Source organism: Cervus canadensis, chromosome 32 (assembly GCF_019320065.1).
Source record: "Cervus canadensis isolate Bull #8, Minnesota chromosome 32, ASM1932006v1, whole genome shotgun sequence".
NCBI lineage: Eukaryota > Metazoa > Chordata > Mammalia > Artiodactyla > Cervidae > Cervus > Cervus canadensis.
In genome coordinates, this window is record NC_057417.1 from 739,274 (window position 1) to 758,919 (window position 19,646).

Here is a 19,646-nt window from a genome sequence, read left to right on the forward strand (position 1 = left end):
TACAAGAGAAGCAGTTGTCTTAGTTGTGTTCATTGAATTAGTTGGTGAAGATCTGAAATCTTACTAGGTGGCTTCTGCTAACTGGAAATTTCGGACAGTTGGGAGCATGCTGACTCTTCATTTTACTCATGTTCTATGAGGAGGGTCATCCCAGCAAAGCCTGCCATGTAAATGTCGCCAAGGGGGTGGGTCAGCGTGTGTAATGTGTTTAAGCTGACTTCAGAATGCTTTCTAAATTTAAACACCACCTCATATTGGGTTAAAAAAAATTCATATTATTTTTTATAGAAAGTGAAAGAAAATGAAAGTTGCTCAGTCGTGTCCAACTCTTTGCGACCCTGTGGACTATAGCCTGCCAGGCTCCTCTGTCCATGAAATTCTCCAGGCAAGAATACTGGAGTGGGTTGCCATTCCCTTCTCCAGAGGATCTTCCCAACCCAGGGATTGAACCGAAGTCTCCCTCTATTTTTTATAGAGGACACATCTAAATAAAAATAACCCAGAAAGTGACAAAAAGTAAGGGATATCTCGAGCGAGGGCTTTCCAGGTGGCGCAGCAGTAAAGAATCTGCCAGCCAATGTGGGAGACACAAGAGACGAGTGTTCGATCCCTGAGTCGGGAAGATGCTCTGGAGTAGGAAATAGCAACCCACTCCAGTAATCTTGCCCGGAAAATTCCATAAACAGAGAGGAGCCTGGCGGACTACAGTCCTTTGGGTCAGAATCAGACACAACTGAGTACACATACACATCTTGGACAAATGCTGACGGAACAAAAGTACTACAGCAGGGTTGCTATGAGATATTAATAGACTTCATAGTAATGATTCATGGCATCTACTCAGATATAATACATATAAATGCTTATGAACATAACGTTGAAATATATAAAGGAAAAGTTGATAGAATACTGGTATAAATTGACAAACCCACAGTCTGGGTGGGAAACTTGAATATATTCTGAAACAACAGATCAAGTACATAGAAAATTAGTGTATATAGATATACATAGAGAGGATTTAAATTGACAGCAAGCTTGATTTTTTATTTTTCAAAACTTGAATAATCCTTGAATAATCAGCTTGTAGTGGTTGATTTTAAGCCAGTTTACAAGGTAAATCTCAACAAAACAGATATATTACTTCTCTCAAAGGGAGATAATGTATATAGAAGCTTTTATGCTGTAAAGACTCAGAAAATATTTATGTCCTTTCTTGTGTGTTTTATGCTAGGAACTGCAGCAGTGGGGCACACAGATAAGATTGGGCGTTTGAAAGAGCTCTGTGAGCAATATGGCATATGGCTGCACGTGGAGGGGTGAGTGGAGGGGAGTTTGGTTCCACGGTGGGCCTGCAGAGTGCCTGGGAAGAGCTCACTCTGTCGTCACGTTTGTCTCTAAGGACTCTTTGGTGAAGTGAAAGTGAAGGTGAAAGTCGCTCAATCATGTTCGACTCTTTGTGATCCCATGGTCTGTACAGTCCATGGAATTCTCCAGGCCAGAATACTTGAGTAGGTAGCTGTTGCCTTCTCCAGGGGATCTTCCCAACCCAGGGATTGAACCCAGGTCTCCCGCCTTGCAGGCAGATTCTTTACCAGCTGAGCCACCAGGGAAGCCCAAGGACTCTTTGGGTTGCAGATAATAAAGAGATCTTACTGGCTCCCTTAACTCAGACCGGTGTTAGGATCGGCGGGAGGCACCACGTCAGCCAGGTCCCTTGGCTGAACTTACCCTGCGGTGGCTCCGTCTGGAGGTCGATAGCCTTTCCTGTTCTGGTGCTGAGTAGCTGCAGCAACTCCAGCCGCCTTTCCAGCCTTGTGTCCGGAGGGTCAGAAATCCTGCCAGGAGTCTCATGCTGAGCCAGTCGCTGTGGCCAGGGAAATGTAATTCTCTGATAGTTTAGGTGATTGCGAGGCTGAGGTCTCTCAGAGGAGGTGGGGGTGGATTCCCAGAAGGCCACTGGAGTGCTGCAAAGAGAAGTGGCAGGGGAGGATGTGGGGCAGCCCTGGGGGTCCATTTCCAGCACATCATACATACATGGTGTGTTGCTTCTTAATATTGTCCCTCTGGGAAGCGTGATGAGATGGATATAGTACCTGCCAAGTTAGAAAGTAAGACACTTACTACACAGATAAGTAGAAGACATCCCCTGAAACATTTTAATTAAAATGAATTTTCCAGGTTTTCCTGAAATTTGTATAATATGTACCACACTTTATGTTGCTGTTGCAAATGCTACCAACACAGTTGAAAGACATGTAAATGTCAGCGTGGAACAGCACAGTCCTGTTTTGTTTTTTTGGCGGCGGGGGGAGTACATACTTAGCGAATAAGCAGCAGTAAATAATTAGTTCTCAGGTCTGTGTTTTTTCTTCCAGTGTGAATCTGGCAACCTTGGCTCTAGGTTATGTCTCCTCTTCAGTGCTGGTATGTTGTTGATTTACTAAATACCGTGTTTTTAAGAAGGACTTTAAAATCGCTTCATCCCTGATGGTTTTTATGAATGGAAAGGGGTGTTGGGTTGACTGGATCCTGATGTCTAACAGGAAGTTGTTCTCTCCGTGGCAGGCTGCAACCAAATGTGACAGCATGGTGCTGACGCCGGGCCCGTGGCTGGGTTTGCCAGCTGTTCCGGCCGTGACCCTCTATAAGCATGACGATCCTGCCTTGGTAAACTTCCTCTCACCAGGAGGGGGTAGGGAGTGGCTAGTAATCATTGCGTCTGGGGGCAAAAGCAGAAAAAGGAAAAAGTATATCTTTTCCTTAATGCTACATCTGTGATTTTTCATTTAAAAAAATTTTTTTTTACATAAGGGAAACTGTGCCATATATATTTTTTCTGTTTATTCTCCCCATACTTCCCCATGTGTATGAAAAACTTTTATCACTGTATAATACTCCCATCATTTAAGTACCACAGTCATCCTCCATTTGTGAACTTGTAGGCTGTTTTCAAATTTTTGTTACTGAAATAATGAGCATCACTCGTGTTTCAAATTACTCCTTAGACTGAATTCCCACAGTGGAATTAATAATTAAGATTATTTTAAGTCTCTTGATCCTCCACATTGTCTAAAAAGTTGTAACATGATGTAGTTCTTAAAACCATAGTGATGGTTCTTGTTCGTGAACCAGTTAGTGATAGGCAACTGCGAAATAAGTTTTCAATGGTTCTTAAACAGTTAAGCCTTGCTCATGTGTTTCTGGCCAAGTATTTGAGGATGCTCAGAACAGCCTTGGAAAGGGGCTACCTCTTGAGTGGCTAAGAGCTCCAGCTCTGGGATGAACCTGTCTGGATTCTCATCCCGGCTTTGCCACATCTTAGCCACAAACCCTTGGAAAAAGCAAAGTCTCTGAGCCAAGTCGCCTAGAATACTTTGCTCATGGAGTTGCTTGATGATCAAATAAATAATGCAAGCTAAGTGCCTGCATAGCATCTGACACAAACTAAGTGCATAGTAAATGGAAAGTGGTTAGTTCTGCTATGTGATTTCATTGACTTTAAGCAATAACCTATATTGACTTTTTTAGACTTTAGTTTCCGGTCTTACATCAAATAAGCCAGCAGACAAGCTCCGTGCCCTGCCACTGTGGTTGTCTTTACAGTACTTGGGACTCGATGGGATTGTGGAGAGGATCAAGCATGCCTGTCAGCTGGTGAGTGGAAACCTGAAGTTCACACAAGTCACAGATACTCCATGGCAGAAACAGACAGAAAAGTCCTTCACTGATTTACCGTGCCTTCAATTCCTCATTGTCTGGATTTCCCTTCTCATAAGCAAGCAGACTCATTGCCCTGCATATATAGGTTTCTTGTTCAAAGTTCTGGGAGAGACTGCTGGGGCTGTCCCAGCATTTGTGTGCAAATGAAATCCGATTAAAATGAATGCCGGTGTCAGCATGGGGGAGAAAAGAAGTCCTGGTGACAGCCAAGGAGTGGAGGAGGATGCGGAGGCCGGGATAAGCGTTCCACTTGACCGACCGACTCTTGAGGGTAAAAGAATATGTTGGCTGGGGGGAGTAAGGCTGGCATGGATATTTTTAACACCCGCTGGCTTGGGCTCCCAAATTGCAAGGCTTTAGGGACAATTCTAATTCTCTGTTTGAGGTGTTCTAATTGTGAAAACTACATAATTATGTTGTAGTTCAGAAAACAAAAAAATGCCTTATGTACGCAGTTTTTGAGAGCTGAGTTCTCCCTAAGTCTACAGCATGATGTCACCTTTCTGTCCCTCTGATTTCCCACCTGTAAAATAGAGGTGATGATGTAATGAAAGATTGTCATGAGGACTTAGTGAGTTCATACATGTAAAGCTCTTACAGTAGGGCCTAATCATATGGTAAGGTATGCAGATAGTTTTAAAAATAAATCTTTGTTTTCCCTGGTTGAGGAGCTAAGATCCTGCATGCTGCATGGGTGCAGCCAAAAACAAGAAAAAAATAAATCTTTGTTTTAAATATATTCTTGGAATTCGTACATCCTTGTGTCATTTTTATATTTAAGAAAAAGTAGTATTTCCATATTACTGTAATAGGGGTCCTGTTATAATATGATATTTTAACATGAGTTTCTAATGAAATATGAACATTCTAAATTGAGTAGTTTCATTTTTACATGAAGTAATATTAAGATTCATGCTCATGATGTTTACAGAAGCACATTTTAAAAACATTTTCTCCTGGGGCTCTTGGCTCTCATCTTGAGGTTTGGTTCTTTGGAAGGAGAAGCCTTCATTGCCATGGTAACTTAGTTTGGGGACGCTTGGGGCACCCCAGGGAGAGGTGTTCAGCTCCCTTTGGTTTACAGAGTACAAGAGAATAATGATGACATTAGCCACCAGACACTTGAGGTCCCTGCACTCTGGCATCTACCTGCCGGCAGACACCACGGTGGATCGCAAACCCTCCTGAGGACTGGCCTCTGCTGCTACTCACGCTGCTAAATGCACATGTGAAAAGCCCACAGAGGTTTAGCAGGTGTGGTCTCCCATGTCCCGTCCTGCCTTGTAGTCCACACCAGGCCTCACGTTCCCAGAGAGCAAAAATCAGTGTCCTCCTCCTCTCTTTCTTCCTTTTTCTCCTCTTCATCTTCATGAGAAGCAGTTCCAGAGCATTAAACTCAGTGCCTAGCACTGTGCGCCCCATGGATGCAGGCTCTCATTTGGTCTCTGCAGCTCCCCCAAAATATAAGGTCCAGTGATAGCATATTAAGAATTAGTTTCCAGGACTTCCCTGGCGGTCTGGTGGTTAAGATTCTGCGCTTCCACTGCAGGGGCCTCAGTTTTGATCCCTGGTCAGGGAACTAAGATCCCGCATGCCACTCAGCATGGCCAAAAAAAAAAAAGTTACTACAGTAATATTGACTGTATTCCCCGTGACTTATTTTTTAATAATTGCAAGTTTGTACTTTTTACCTTTTGAGTCCCTTCACCGACCTCCCCCAGCCACCACCTCTAGCAGAGACCAGTCTTCTCTGTAACTATCAGCTTTGTTTTGTTTTAGACTTCACATGTGAGATCACATGGTATTTGTCTTTGTTTGAATTAATTTCACCTGGAGTAATGCCCTTAAGGCCCACCCATGTGTGCATGCTAAGACGCTCATTTGTGCCTGACTCTTTGTGAGCCCTTCAAGGCTCCATGGGATTCTCCAGGCAAGAATGCAGCAGTGGGTTGTCATGCCCTCCTCCAGGCAATCTTTCCGACTCAGGGATCGAAACCTTGTCTTTATGTCTCCTGCATTAGCTGGTGGGTCCTTTATCACTGGCACCATCTGGGAAGCCCAAAGGTCCACCCATGTTGTTGCAAATGACAAGATTTTATTCTTTTTTTATGGTTGGTTATTTTCCATTGTGTGTGTGTGTGTATTATTATATGACCTAACATCTTAACTCATTCATCCTTTGATGGACACTTAGGTTGTTTTCGTATCTTGGCTATTGTAAATAATGCTGAAGTGAACATACCTTGTCAAATTAGTATTTCCCTGTTCTTCAGTGCAGATAACCCACGTGGAATTGCTGGATCATATGGTGGTTCTATTTTTAATTTTTTGCGGAAGCTCCATATGTTTTCCACAGTGGCTGCACCAATTTACATTCCAACAAAGAGTGCACAAGGGTTCCTTTTCTCCACGTTCTTGTGAACACTTGTCGTTTCTTGTCTTTTTGATGACAGCCATTCTCCCAGGTGTGTGGTGACATCTCGTGGTTTTGATTTGTGTTTCCCTGATGATCAGTGATGTTGAGCATCTTTACATGTGCCTATTGTCTGGAAAAATGTCTATTCAGACCTTCTGCCCATTTTTTAATTGGATTGTTTGGGTTTTTTCTATTGAGTTGTATGAGTTCTTCATATACTTTGGATTTTAATGCCTTATTAAATAAATGATTTGCAAATATTTTCTCCTGTTCCATAGGTTGCCTTTTCATTTGTTGATGACTTCCTTTGCTGTGCAGAAGCTTTTTAGTCTGATGTAGTCTGCTTGTTTAATTTTGCTTTTGTTGCCTTGCACTCAGTATTTTTTGAATGAATGAATGACCTCTATGTTGCTAACATAACAAATTCACGTATGTCTCATTAGAAAAAGCTTTTTTGGAATCACTAAATGTAATTGTAACTGGTATATTGGGGAATATATGCAGATGTTGAAATGCAAAAATTGGCAGCCAAATTTAGAAATCATCAAGTTGCAGATGACTTTATCTGCCCAAGATCCTTGTTTGCAGACTTGCAAAGACCCTTATGAAAACTACTTAATATGAAATTACATGAAACTGTTTTTTTTGTCATTTGCAGAGTCAGCGATTGCAAGAAAGTTTGAAGAAAGTGAACCACATCAAAATCTTGGTATAGTATATAATTTGATCTGTTTCTTAAAGTCAGTAACTTTTACCTTCAGTAACTTAGCATGATTTTCTCCAAATTTGGTGCATGTCCATGGAATTGTGGCAGCTCCAGTTAACCACCATTCTTTGGGAAAGTCATACATGTCCTGATGACCTAATTCTGCAGTTAGCAGAAAGCCTAGAAATTTGCCCCATACACTGTTTGAACACCTACAGTACTTTTCAAATAATCCATTCACAGTTTTTGTTCTATTAAAACTTAAAATTGCACAAAGATGTAATAAGCACCATTGATTTCACCTGTCCAGGGATTTTTAGAACACCCAGCTTCCTCAAGTGGAAAATTGTTTTGTCTCTCAGAGTACTTTGGGCCACCCTTTGTGAAGCCCTCTGATCCCAGAGAGCATTTGCATGAAGGAGCATTTCTTTGACAATTCTACAGGATATAGTTAACTTTAAAACTAACATTTGAGTTTATTTGGGGTTCAAGTGAGTGTAATTTGTGTCCACTTTAGTACATGGTTCGGCTTAAGTGCCTGATCGGGGGCTGCTCCCTCACTGCCTTCTGAGTAGGAGCTGGGAGCTACTCACTTGACCTGAGGTGACTCCACTCCCAGCTTGGAAGGGGACAGTGGCCCCACCGGAGAAACAGAGGATCCATGTAAGTCAGGAGACTTGGGTTCCAATTTCAGCTCTGCCACGGGGACCCTGTGACACTGACTCATTCTGTTAACCTCCCAAGCCTGTGAGCTCAGCTGTCGGTGAAGGTATGTTGGTTGGACACTCTTTGTTGCAAACAGAGACTAAATTATGGACTGGAATGAGCACGCTGGTGAGGTACAGGCAGTGCTGGGCCTGTGTATTTCCTGTCGCTCCCTTGCTGAGCCCTCTTGGGCTCCTCCTCACACCTCTCCTTCCGCATTCTCCTGCAAACCAGGGGGAGCTGATGTTGCTCCTTAATCGCCAGCTGGTTTGGACTTCTTTGTAAGGCCACATAGAGCCCAGGTGTAACCCTGCTCCCTCCCTCCTTCCAGTGGCTGCTTTACTCAATAGAGCGGACAGTCACTGGCAGACACCGTGAGGCACTGTGGCCTGTCGGTAATCCATCAACGCCGTCGTCATCATCTTCCTGTCAGTAACCCACCATCATCATCGTCACTGTCACCACGGCAGCTGCTGTTTGTGACGTGCTTGCTGTGTCGCACGCGTGATACTAAGTCCCCCTTCCATGCCTGTTTCATTTAACTGTTACAAGTCTCCTTTGTACATGCTGTTCCCCATACCTGGAAGCACTGTTCCCCTGAATTCTTCTCATTACCCGTTTCTTATCCTTCAGATCTTAGTTTCCACATATCACGTCTTCAGAGAGGCCTTCCCTGAGCCCCAGCCCCACCGGAGTAACACCCACCATCCATCACTCTCTCTGCTCTGAGTTTTTTCCTTCATCATTATCACTGCCTGAAATTGTGGTCTGTATTTGTTCCTTGTCTGTTTTGTCTGGAGAAGCCTTGTAAAGGCAAAGACTTTTGTCTGTTCATGATTTTATATCCTACGCCCAGTGTGGTACCTGGCATACAGTAGGTGTTCAAGTGTGAATAAATACACAGAGTCTGTGAGTTGGATACAGTGGTTATTCCTTTTTTCTTTTACTGGGGAGGAAGCTAAGGCACAGACAGGATAAGGAACTTAGGATAAGGAAGTGGCGAGGCATTGTAGAGCTGGGATGTACTCTTAAAGCCTGAGTCCTCCGCCCATGGACCCTCTATCTCAGGGTAGTTACAGGAGAATGGATTCGTCTGCCTTGGTGGCTCGTTAGGAGGGGCGTATCAGCTAACGTGTGGGAAGGCAGAATGAAGACCGTCAGGCCCCATAAAGTGGAAGCAGTCGTTTATTGTCTTTTGCTCCTTGCTATAGCCTTTATCTGGTGCTGTCATCGGTGCTGACTCGTGAATCATCACAGTAAGCCTCTGGGGTTGAGCGGAAGCATCTCTGTTCTGTGGCTCAGATGAGCTGTGTGTCCAGAGTCCCAGAACTAGTATGTGGCAAAGCCAGGACTTGACCCCAGCGTATCTCAGAAAAGCTTCTCTGCTGCATAGCCGCTCCCTTCTCCCAGCGCCTGTGACCTTCTTCCTTCCCACCTGGAGGGCCCTTTGGAGCCTCGCCCATTGCAGAGACACAGACCCACTTCCCCAGGTCAGCACCCTCAGTGCCAGGGCCAGGGGTGGCACTCGAGACCCGCTTTCTCAGGGTGCTAGTTCAGTCTCCTCGGCAACTGCGCTCTGATGAGGCTGTTGTTTTACTGGGCTCTTATCAAGCACTTGGAGTGGATTCTAAAGTCGGCCTGTGAGGGGAAACTCTAACAGTGTCACCGTTACACCTGAGAATTCCAGAATGCCTCCGTGGGACAGTGAACATGGTTTCATGTTTATGTCTGCTGCCTTTTAAGATTTTCTTGGTCCTTAGTGTTCTGCCACTTTGACCATGATACCTCTAAGTGAGGAATTTTTTTTTCAATCCTGTTTGGGACTTGTGCTGATTTAACATGAGGATTCTTCTTTTTTTTTTAAATTCTGTAAAGTTAACTTTTTCAGATCTGTCATCCCTTCAAGAACACAGCGAGCTGCATACTGAACCTGTCATTCCGCCCTCCATCAGTTTCTTGGACGCCTCCATCTCTTTCTCTCTCTGCTGCCTTCTAGTGCCTCCCTTCAGATCCTTCTTTGAGTTCAGTCATTTATTCTTGAGCAGCATCTTATCTGCTGTTTAACCCATTCACTGCGCTTTTTACTTCCAATGACCACTTTCATTCTGCGATATTCTCTTCAGTCCTTTTTCAAGTTATTCTGTTTTTTAATAATCTTTTTAAAACAAGGATTTCTGGTCCTTTGTCTCTCTGTTTAAACACAGTGATCGTCATGTGTTCCCAATGGTTGTTTCAGTCTCAGTTTTTGGGGCCACAAATCGTCCTCTCGATTGTGTCTGCTGACTCTTGCTTCCTGTGTTACATAATTTTTCTGTTATAAGCGAGATTTTTTTCTCTTGTGTGATTGGCCTGGGTGCATTTATTTATGCTGGTTTCCCAGCTTTAGGAGTCCCACAGAGGATGTCATACACAGGTGCAGAGCACACCTGATGTTTTCATTTCTCATGAAAGAATTTTTTTCTCTCTCTGAAGAGCCTTAGGCAGAGTTAAGTTTTCTTACTGATCAGTGGATGAAGTTTTTCACCTTTTTTGTGAGCCTAACAATGATTTGAACTTCTTTTGGTTATTGATTACATTTAATCAAGCATTTCAGGTATTTAGAATTGATGACTTCAGTGTTAGTTTGGTCTACCATGTGGCCAGAACCAGAATTCTACATATATAGCCCTGTGCGGTATTTCTTATGCACACTGACATTTGCAACACTGGGCTCAAAGAAGTAAGAAACAGAAGACTATAGAAGTGTTGGCACTCAAGTTCTACCTTGTTGTAACTGAGAATAGGAATGTAGAGTTTTGTTACTTTGTTACCATTTACTTTTTATGCTTACTCCATTCTATATAAATGTTAAACCACTCTGACTATAAAGATAACTAATAGATTTATTTGTTTATGTGAAAGTTAAAAGAGATAGTAGATACGAAAGCACAAGAATTGACTCCATAAATAATTGGCAGATTCAAATCTACCTGTTGCTTAATCGGACTCACACACATTTGTTCCTTTGAACAGCTTAGAGGGGAAGATCCTGGGCCTGTCTCCCCAGTTTGCATGCCCTAGTGTGGCCCTACCAGTGCCTTGGGAAATAGGTTTTAAGACTAGAATTGTAGTGCTGGAGTTGTTGAATGCTTGGAGAACCCCTCTGCCTCTACCCCCCACCCCCTTCTCCAACACCACCGCCTGTGGAGGGCATTGCCACTCCCTCTGTCCTGACCCTGAGGGGAAGCTGACGGCTGACTGTATGTACATTTGTTCAGTGGAGAACATGAAACTCGGGCTGGGCAGTCTTAATGCAGTGGCTGTCTTCATCTGTTAGGAAATCTGTTAGTGAAGATGGTTGTCTGATGCCTGTCCTGAATGTTAGTACTGCTTCGGTGATTTAGAGAAACATAGCCTCAGTTCTAGACTGTGGTTATCCACACACCAGCAGGACTTGCCTTCTGCTTAGCGAGTTTCACACAATGAGTAGAAAAGGCTCCAGTCAGTCCTGGTTGCAGTGGCCTCACTTCTGGATTCTTGAAAGCTTGGACTCTCAACACTAATTCTAGTGCCACTTTTTTCTTGTCTTTTATGATCTTTCGTGTTGGACCCATGTTTATTCATAACTATCAAAATTTCCTTCTGCTTCTCAATGTACCAGTGTCAGATATTATAATGCATTCTCAGGACTGGCTTATAATTACCTCTAAGAATTTTACTAAACCCTTGATTTTTGTTTCCCTAGCAACTGAAATTAGCCTTTGAACTTGATGTGGTTTTTGGTGGTGGTGGTGGTTGGGTTTTGTGGTTTGTTTGTTTTCTTGGTTTTGGTTTTTTTCCTGTTGCACAGCTTGTGGTGTCTTAGTCCCCTGATCAGAGGCTGAACCCAGGCCCTGGCAGCGGGAGCACTGATTCCTAACCACTGGACCACCAGGGAATTCTCTTTATGTGTTTACTAAGGGCAACATCTGCAGCCTGGTTTCCAAGCTCGCCGTTTGATTTTGTAGGTGTTTGGAATTTACTGTCATGTGGTAATAATTGGATTCCATGTTTCAGGTGGAAGATGAGCTTAGTTCCCCAGTGGTGGTATTCAGATTTTTCCAGGAACTCCCAGGCTCTGGTAGGTGATTTTTAAATGACGGTTATTTTTCTGTGTGTAAGGGCTTTGAGTGTTAAACCACTTCAAGTTAACTAGGTAGCCCAAAATATTTTGATTGCTAAAATCTTGTCATCATTGCAAAAAAGATGTATTAAGGTTCCAGGCCTATTTGCCTTAGCACTGTACTGACAGTTTGCTGTGATTAAACCAGTGGTTTCCAAACACCAGTCCCTGGACTACTGCTGGAATGAATGAGAGTCCCTTGAAAACAGAGTTGGGGGCCCCGCTTCCTACGCGTTGTGACTCAGTAAGCGGATTCAAGAATCTCTCTTTGTGAATAATGTCCCAAAGGCGCCCTGCTTAGCCCAGGGTGCTCTCATGTTTCACCGACAGCCATGGACCCCATTCCAGACTGTTCTCCACATCCTGTCCCTCCCCTGCCCGTAGCCTGTGTGTCTTCCCGTGCTCGATGGATGAGGTCAAGGCTCTGGACCAGGCCTCACGCAGCCTGCGAGTCCAAACCCTCCCCTTCCCCCTGCCTTCCTCCTCTTGCTCACTGCGCTTCAGTCAGACTGGTCCTCTCTGAGGTCCTGGAGCAGGACCTCTGCGCGGCCGACCCCCTCATCCTCCCGGCTCCTGCTCGGCCTTCGGGTCCCCGCAGTGCCCACCCCCTCGTGGAGCCTTCCCTGCCTGTCCTGTCTGAGGTGACCGACTCCCTCATATCGTTTCAGAGCCTCACCTTCTTTCAAGGCCCTGACAGCAGTATTTGGTGATTTCATTTCTTTATGCTGTTTTTCCCATAGAACGTAAGCGCCAACCTGACAAAAACCTTGTCTGCCTCATATCCTAACCCCATGCCTAGTGCAGCGCCTGGCACGAGCGGGCACCTCGGCAGTTGATCGCAGGAGGCCGGTTGTATTGTGAGGCCTGGCGTGCTGCTGGGCCGAGTCCCCTGCACAGGGCTCGGTGCTTGTAGACTAGTTGGTGAACTTATAATTTTATGCTTGGATTTCTGCTCAGAATTCCTTGAGAGAAAAATTTTTTAATGAAATTAAGAATTACATTTGTGTGAATAGATGTAAGTGTATTAATCTTCATAATATTTGAGGCTTTTCTCTCAGGTTCACATTGGGCGCTAAGTGAGATGGGTTGGGGGGGTTGCTGTAGTTGGCTGTGTTTCTGGGAGGCAAACCCCCTCTGTGTTCTGTGTCAGATCCAGGACTTAATGCCACCCCAGCGCCCAGCGCGGCCCCCTCAGCTGTCGGCCGGGAGAGGCACTCCTGTGATGCCCTGAACCGCTGGGTAAGAACGCTGTCACGTGCCCTTCCTGCCGCGTCTGGATGGTTGGGAAAATGCATGGTCACCTCTGGGAAGACAGAAACTCACGGGGGAGCCCCCGTGAAGCATGGGGCTTTGTCCTGGGCTTCTTAAGCAAAAGCCACAGCCCCAGAGGCTGCACGAGTTCCGGCAGGCCCTCTCAGCGCTGTTCCCACAGGCTCTTCACAGAACCGTTTCTGTCCGGCCCTATAAGGCTGAATGACAACAAGCAAAATGTGGCCTGTGGTACAGGCACTGTGGAGCTCTGCTGATCCCAGAAGGCACATGGACCCTCCCCTGCATGCCTTTGGTGGAGGGGCCCTTTGCTTTGGCTGTCTTTTGTCACTGAAATCATGGCATGATTTCAATATAAAGAATATTCTAAACAATGTAAAGGTGTTCACCAGAGCAGCACCAACCCTAGCAAAACCTTGGACATGCCCCCAGTGGTTAGGACTCAAGAGCTTCCACTGCACAGGGCCTAGGTTCAATCCCTGGATAGGGAGCTAAGATCCTGCATGCCGCAAAGTGTAGCCTAAAAAAAAAATAATAATTGGACATGCTTAACCTAGGTGTTTGAGTGAATAAGGTACACCCATGCAGTGAAGTTCAAAACAGGCAGTATAAACCATGTAGCTGCGTGTTCATGGCAGAAGGGAAATGGTCACTGTGAATTGCATGAAGAAATGCAGCTTACTACGCAGCGTGTAGTACATCCTATTTCACAACAGCAACGGGAGAAACACACATAGACACGCGCAGAAGGTGGGGGTTACACCACATGTCAGCAGTCAGGAGGTGTTTCTCAGTGGTGTATTGTGGGTCAGTTTTGGTTTGGTTTGGTTTATCTGTATTGCCTAGATTTTTCTATAGCAAACATTTTTTTAGTAAGAAAAAATGTAAAGTTTATGATTTTTAAAATGAAGGTGCCATAAGTATTCAAAGAAAATCACAGATGAAAGGAAACTCGCCTCCAGAAGCCTCCTGGGTCTGGGCTGAGTGGACGAGGAGACACGGGTGCCCTCCTTGCAGAGTGCGTTCATTCTGCCCCTTTCCCTGCAGCTGGGAGAACAGCTGAAGCAGCTGGTGCCCGTGAGCGGCCTCACGGTCATGGATCTGGAGGTTGAGGGCACATGCATGCGGTTCAGCCCTCTGATGACGGCGGCAGGTAAGCGGTCTCCGTGGGGCACCCTGGTGCTGTTCGGAGGGCACCAGTGCCAGGTGGTCAGAGTCTGGGCTGTGGACGGATCGCTTTGCTCTATGAGGCTGTCTTCTCTCCCTGGGGAGGCTTTTCCTTTTCATTTAAGTGCGTTTAGGTAGACAAGGCCCTTTCCAGGGTGCCTCCTCACAAAGAGAGATCTGTGAAGTCACTCCAGTGCCTGTGTGTTGATGTCCTGTGGCCCTTTGTTTTCTGTTCAGGGGTTCTCAGTCCAGAGTGACTTTGGAATCCCTGCAGAGCCCTGAAAAGCCCCAGCGCCCAGCCCCACCTGCAGAGATTCTGGTTGACTGAGTGTACTTGGAATGGAGCCTGGGCGCCAAACAGGCCAGTGAAGGTCGAGGTCACTGTCGTAGGCCTCTTAGAGAGCAACAGAGCTGAAAGCACGTGGACGTTTATGACAGAAAGTCCTGGGGCTTCTTGTCCCCCTCGGCCACTTCATACCTGTGGGGCCTGGAGCGAGTTTCTTGTCTCCAGACCTGTTCCCCACCACCTCGCAGTGGTGATATGAAGATCAAACTGTAAGACGGTGAACATGCGGTGGCTTGGGTGGTGCTTGGCATATTTTATAATAGGCACTTAAAAATAAGCTGCATAGAGATGCATCAGAAGTCTAATTGCGCTTTTTTCTGAGATGATCTAAATATGTTCAGAAAATGCTTGATGGTTTTTCATGAGGAGTTTTCGGCATTTTCGGAAAGGTATTTTCCCACAGACTTCAAAGTAGGGAAGTGCAGGCACCTGTCCCGCACGTCGTGACTGTGGCCAGAGGCCTCGGGACATTCTGGGAGCCTTTGGTCCTGCTGATCAGGGGGTCTGGGCTTAGCCTCACGCACTGGAAAAAGTAACTGTGGACACCTCAGGCTGCACATATTGAGGCTTAGATCACATAAGCTTTTGAATCAGTGGAAGCAGGGGCATAGTGATGTCACCAAGCCTGTTGGATCCCTGAACCCTGAGACTCTCAGGCTCTGACCTTCAGAAGTACTTGGTACTGTCGCCATCAGCACCCTGCCCTGCTGCCCCTCCCCCACACCTCCTAAAACCTCTCTCTTCCCTCTATGTTAATGGAGAGTGAGAACTGTGTGGTTGTCTTCTTGTTTCCAACCTGATGAAATGTTTATCACTTGACCTAAGCAATCTTTCTTCAAGAAAAATCTGATTTCTATGGTAGGATTTCACTGTGTGTTAAATCATAGGGGCTAATGCTATCTTCTGTGTAAGAATAAAATGTGTCTATACCTAGGACGTCAGCTATGTGAATTTTTAACACCTGCTTCTTCCATGTCTGGGTTTGTAGTTCAGTCGTGTCCGACTCTCTGTGACCCCATGGACTGCAGCATACCAGGCTTCCCTGTCCTTCACTATCTCCCAGAGTTTGTGCCAACTCATGTCCATTGAGTCGGTGATGCCACCCAACTGTCTCATCCTCTGTTGCCCCCTTCTCTTCTTGCCCTCAATCTTTCCCAGCATCAGGGTCTTTTCCAGTGAGTCAACTCTTCACGTCAGGTGGCCAGAGTATTGGAGCTTCAGCATCAGTCTTCAAATGAATATTCAGGGTTGATTTTCTTTAGGATGGACTGGTTGGATCTCCTTGCAGTCCAAGGGACTCTAAGAGTCTTCTCCAACGCCACAGTTCAAAAGCATCAATTCTTTGGCACTTAGCCTTCTTTATGGTCTGACTCTCACATCCATATGTATCTCATGTATCTCATATCCTCACGTATCTGGGTTTAGTGGCTTTTTTTTTTTTTTTTGACTCCTCAACTGCAGCTGATTGGCTGTACTGAGAACTGCCGATGTTCTGATGGCGGAAGTGAGAGCACAGCTGCCTCATCTCCAGCCATTCCTTAAGCGCTTCCCTGACATTCTGTGCACGTGTCCAGTTTTAGGGACTCGGGGAGAGGATGTGGATCAGCTGGTGGCCTGTGTCCAGAGCAAGCTGCCGGTCCTGACCTGTACACTGCAGCTGCGAGAGGAGTTCAAGCAGGAGGTGATGGCAACGGCAGGCCTCTTATACGTTGATGACCCCAACTGGCCAGGAATAGGAGTTGTCAGGTACGGTAAGACCGTGGGTGTGAACCAGCTTAAAACCTAAGGTGAATATGTGTAGTCACAGCACTAGTGCCTGATGCAAGTTCACCTAGACCTGGGCATTTCAAAGAGCACACCGCACGCGGCCCAGCACGCACTCCTGAAGCAGGAGCTGCCGTGTGTTCTTTCTGCGCCAACTTGGAAGTTACTAGTGCGCCACTGACGCGTGAACAGAGCGCTACACTCACCCAGGAGAGCCACTTCCCAGTGGGGGCAAACCCTGCAGCCTCTGACTCAGTGGGCGTCTGAGTCCCTTCATTCCCTCTTGGGATGAGCGAAGCCTCCTGTTCCCCTTACGAGCGATGGGGCTTCCAGACTACACCCCTCCTTGGACATTTCATGCACCTGGAGACTTGGGCTCCCCTGGGACATTCTTAAGGTTTGATCCTGAGACCCTCTGAGTGGCTCCTTTGCCCTGTGTCTCCTTCCACACTCTTAGTAACTTCCATCAGCTTCTACCCCACCTGTCATCCTGTGTCTGGAGGGACACTTATTTTAGATTACTGAAGTGCTGTTATGTGATATTGTTTATAGGTATGAACACGCTAATGATGACAAGAGCAGTTTGAAATTGGATCCAGAAGGGGAAAAAATCCATGCTGGGCTCCTGAAAAAGTTAAACGAACTGGAATCTGACCTTACATTTAAAATGGGTAATTACTGCTATAAGCCAGCTGTGGACTTTGGAAGTCATTTTCTAACTGGCCTAAAGGGAGTTGGGCTTGCTTAACTGGTGTAGCTCTTCACAGCATGAGAGAGCTTCCTGCCCCTTCCACAGCCTTGCTGGGTCCCGAATCCGCAGTCGATCCATGTCCTCACCCCCTCGGGGAGGCTGCCCGGTGCCTGGCCATAAGGTGTGCAGGGAATGGCCCGTGTCTGACTCGTGACAGCGGACTTCGGAACCAAGTTGGTCTGTTGTTTCTGCCCACAGGCCCTGAGTATAAAAGCATGAAGAGCTGTATTTACATTGGCATGGCAAGTGATGACATCGATGTTTCCGAACTAGTGGAGACCATCGCAGTCACAGCCCGAGAAATCGAGGAGAACTCAAGGGTCCGTAAATCTGTGCCTCATTCCTTTTTTGGGTTTTCCCTGGGCAACTAGCTGGAGTCATGAAGGAAGAAGCTTCCCTCGGCAATGTCTGTCCATTCATTCTTTCCCCAAGTGTTTAAAGGCCGCCTGTGAGCCAGGCGTTGAGCAGGTACCAGGGCAGTCCCTGCCCTCAGTGAACTCATGAGCCAGCCCGGGGAAGACGCATATGCGCAAGTGAGGTGGTAAATGTGCATTCAAGGAAGATGCGTTCATATCACCTCTGCCCCGCAAGGCCAGGCGGGAGCTGGTCAGAGCTGGTCCTGGGGCTGGATGGGATGGTGCTTCGGATAACAGAACATCCCGCCAGTAATAGACCTGCTGCTCTCGGCCAGTTGGCACAGAGGACCAGGCTGTCAGGCCTACGGGACACTCTCCACAGCAGATGTGTGAGTCGTTAGCAATCCCTCAAAGGGAGGTTAAAGGGACCAGCAGGAGGCTGGCCTGAGAGGAGGCGGACACCTGTGTCATGTGACTCACGTTTGGTAGGAGGGATGCGAAGAAAAGGGGTTTGAAATGGAGCCTAGGAGCCAACTTTATTCGTTCACGGGTGGGCTTCTTAAAGTTTTTTCTAACCCCGCCTATATCACCTTTGCCTCTGTTTCCACGAATGTTGAGCACCGTGTCTTATTTTTTCCTTCTGCACTGGGTCCTCCTGCAGTGCCGGCTCTCCAGTTGTGGCACGCAGGTTTAGTTGTTCTAAGACATGTGGGATCTTAGTTCCCAGACCAGGGATGGAACTCGTGTCCCCTGCATTGGAAGGCAGATTCTTAACCACTGGACCACCAGGGAAGCCCCTGTTGTGTCCGTTTCCTGTTGGTAGGACGTTCAGATCATAGGGGAAGTTCTTTCTTTTCCCTGGCAAATGAGGCCAGTCACCACGGCACCTAGCACTAGCCCTCCTTTAGCATCTTGACCTCTTCTATTTGATTTTCTGCTATATTTTCACACTGACATGTGAAAGTACCGGTTACTAACACACTTTTGAAAAATGTCCCCAGTGCTGTGTTTATAGTTGTAGAACCCCAGCAAGCAGCTTGAACAGATAATGCCTTTCTTGGTCTTAACACAGCTTCTGGAAAACATGACAGAAGTGGTTCGGAAAGGAATCCAAGAAGCTCAGGTTCAGCTGCAGAAGGCAAATGAGGAGCGGCTTCTGGAAGAGGTGAGGCTCCAGGCTGGGCCCCCGGCTGGACTCAGGCTGGGAGCTGGCCTCCGGACGATGGCCTTGAGCAACGGTTGTGTTTGCAGGGGGTGTTACGGCAGATCCCTGTGGTCGGATCCGTGCTGAACTGGTTTTCTCCAGTACAGGCGTCACAAAAAGGAAGGACGTTCAACCTGACGGCAGGTAGGCCTACCTTCCTCCCGCTCTCTCGCATCTTGGGTGTTTGGCCAGGTGTCCCGGGATGAGGAGCCATGTCTGCGTCCCAGGCTTCACACCAGGCGCTGGGCCGGGACCTGAGAGGAGGCGAGGTTTGTCTGCCTGGGACTCTCATCCTCCTCTCCTGTCCCGGCGGCTGGAGCAGCACAGAGGCACATGCCCGTGCCCCCGCAGACTCCGCTTCCTGGGGTCCGAGCCCACGCAGCGGTCCGTTCAGATCAGCGTTAACATTCTTTGCAGCTCTCATTAGTGTTTCGCCCCCGTCGAGGGCTGCTTTTGCACGGGGCAGGCGAAAGGCTGCAGTCTGAGCCATTTCAGTTCAAACAGCGAGTATTCCCAGCTGCTGCGGTGTGGGGGAGAGGACACTGAACTGCAGGCTCCTCCTCCCCTGCTCTCAGTGGAGTAGGCTCTCGAAACCTGGGCCCTTCCCCAAGAAATGACGGCTACACGGTCACAGGGCAGCAGGGGACAATCTGACTCTCAACCCGCCAGGCCTCAGCCTTCAGCCGAGAGGCGTCCGCTCCTTGTTGCTAAAGGACATTTCCCACCAGGGCCTGGCTCTCCAGGCACGCTCGGGCCACCCAGCAGGGTGGCTGCTTTCACACGCACACAGGATGGCTGGGGGGACAAGGCTGGAACACCCCACGGGGCCAACGCTCATGGCCCAGCCGCCAGCAGCTGGCTCAGGGGAGCTGGAGCCTCGGCAGGAAGCTCGTGGGAACGAGGCTGATGGGCCTCCGCCTGCGCTGGGCGCTCACCCCACACCTCCCTCGCCTTCCTGCAGGCTCCCTGGAGTCCACGGAACACACGTACGTCTACAAAGTGCAAGGCTCGGGGGTCACACCACCTCAGACCCCGACAGGCACTCGCACTAAACAGAGGCTTCCAGGTATGTCAGTCCCCATGCCTGAGTTCACTGCCACT

At 47.2% G+C, this 19,646-nt stretch overlaps 2 protein-coding genes across 2 annotated transcripts in view; both read left to right on the forward strand.

The window, feature by feature from the left end:
• LOC122432858 (poly(A)-specific ribonuclease PARN-like) overlaps positions 1–19,646 on the forward strand; it is an 853,726-nt gene that overhangs the window by 498,185 nt on the left and 335,895 nt on the right.
• Positions 1–19,646, forward strand: part of PDXDC1 (pyridoxal dependent decarboxylase domain containing 1) — a 53,940-nt gene that overhangs the window by 31,836 nt on the left and 2,458 nt on the right. The window contains exons 9-22 of the mRNA XM_043455120.1: positions 1,232–1,316; positions 2,376–2,424; positions 2,566–2,667; positions 3,529–3,654; positions 6,795–6,845; positions 11,583–11,646; positions 12,839–12,927; positions 14,005–14,110; positions 16,045–16,216; positions 16,787–16,905; positions 17,184–17,305; positions 18,414–18,506; positions 18,593–18,689; positions 19,507–19,611. Of these exons, the coding sequence (XP_043311055.1) occupies positions 1,232–1,316; positions 2,376–2,424; positions 2,566–2,667; positions 3,529–3,654; positions 6,795–6,845; positions 11,583–11,646; positions 12,839–12,927; positions 14,005–14,110; positions 16,045–16,216; positions 16,787–16,905; positions 17,184–17,305; positions 18,414–18,506; positions 18,593–18,689; positions 19,507–19,611 (1,380 nt within the window). The remainder of the gene's footprint in view (positions 1–1,231; positions 1,317–2,375; positions 2,425–2,565; positions 2,668–3,528; positions 3,655–6,794; positions 6,846–11,582; positions 11,647–12,838; positions 12,928–14,004; positions 14,111–16,044; positions 16,217–16,786; positions 16,906–17,183; positions 17,306–18,413; positions 18,507–18,592; positions 18,690–19,506; positions 19,612–19,646) is intronic.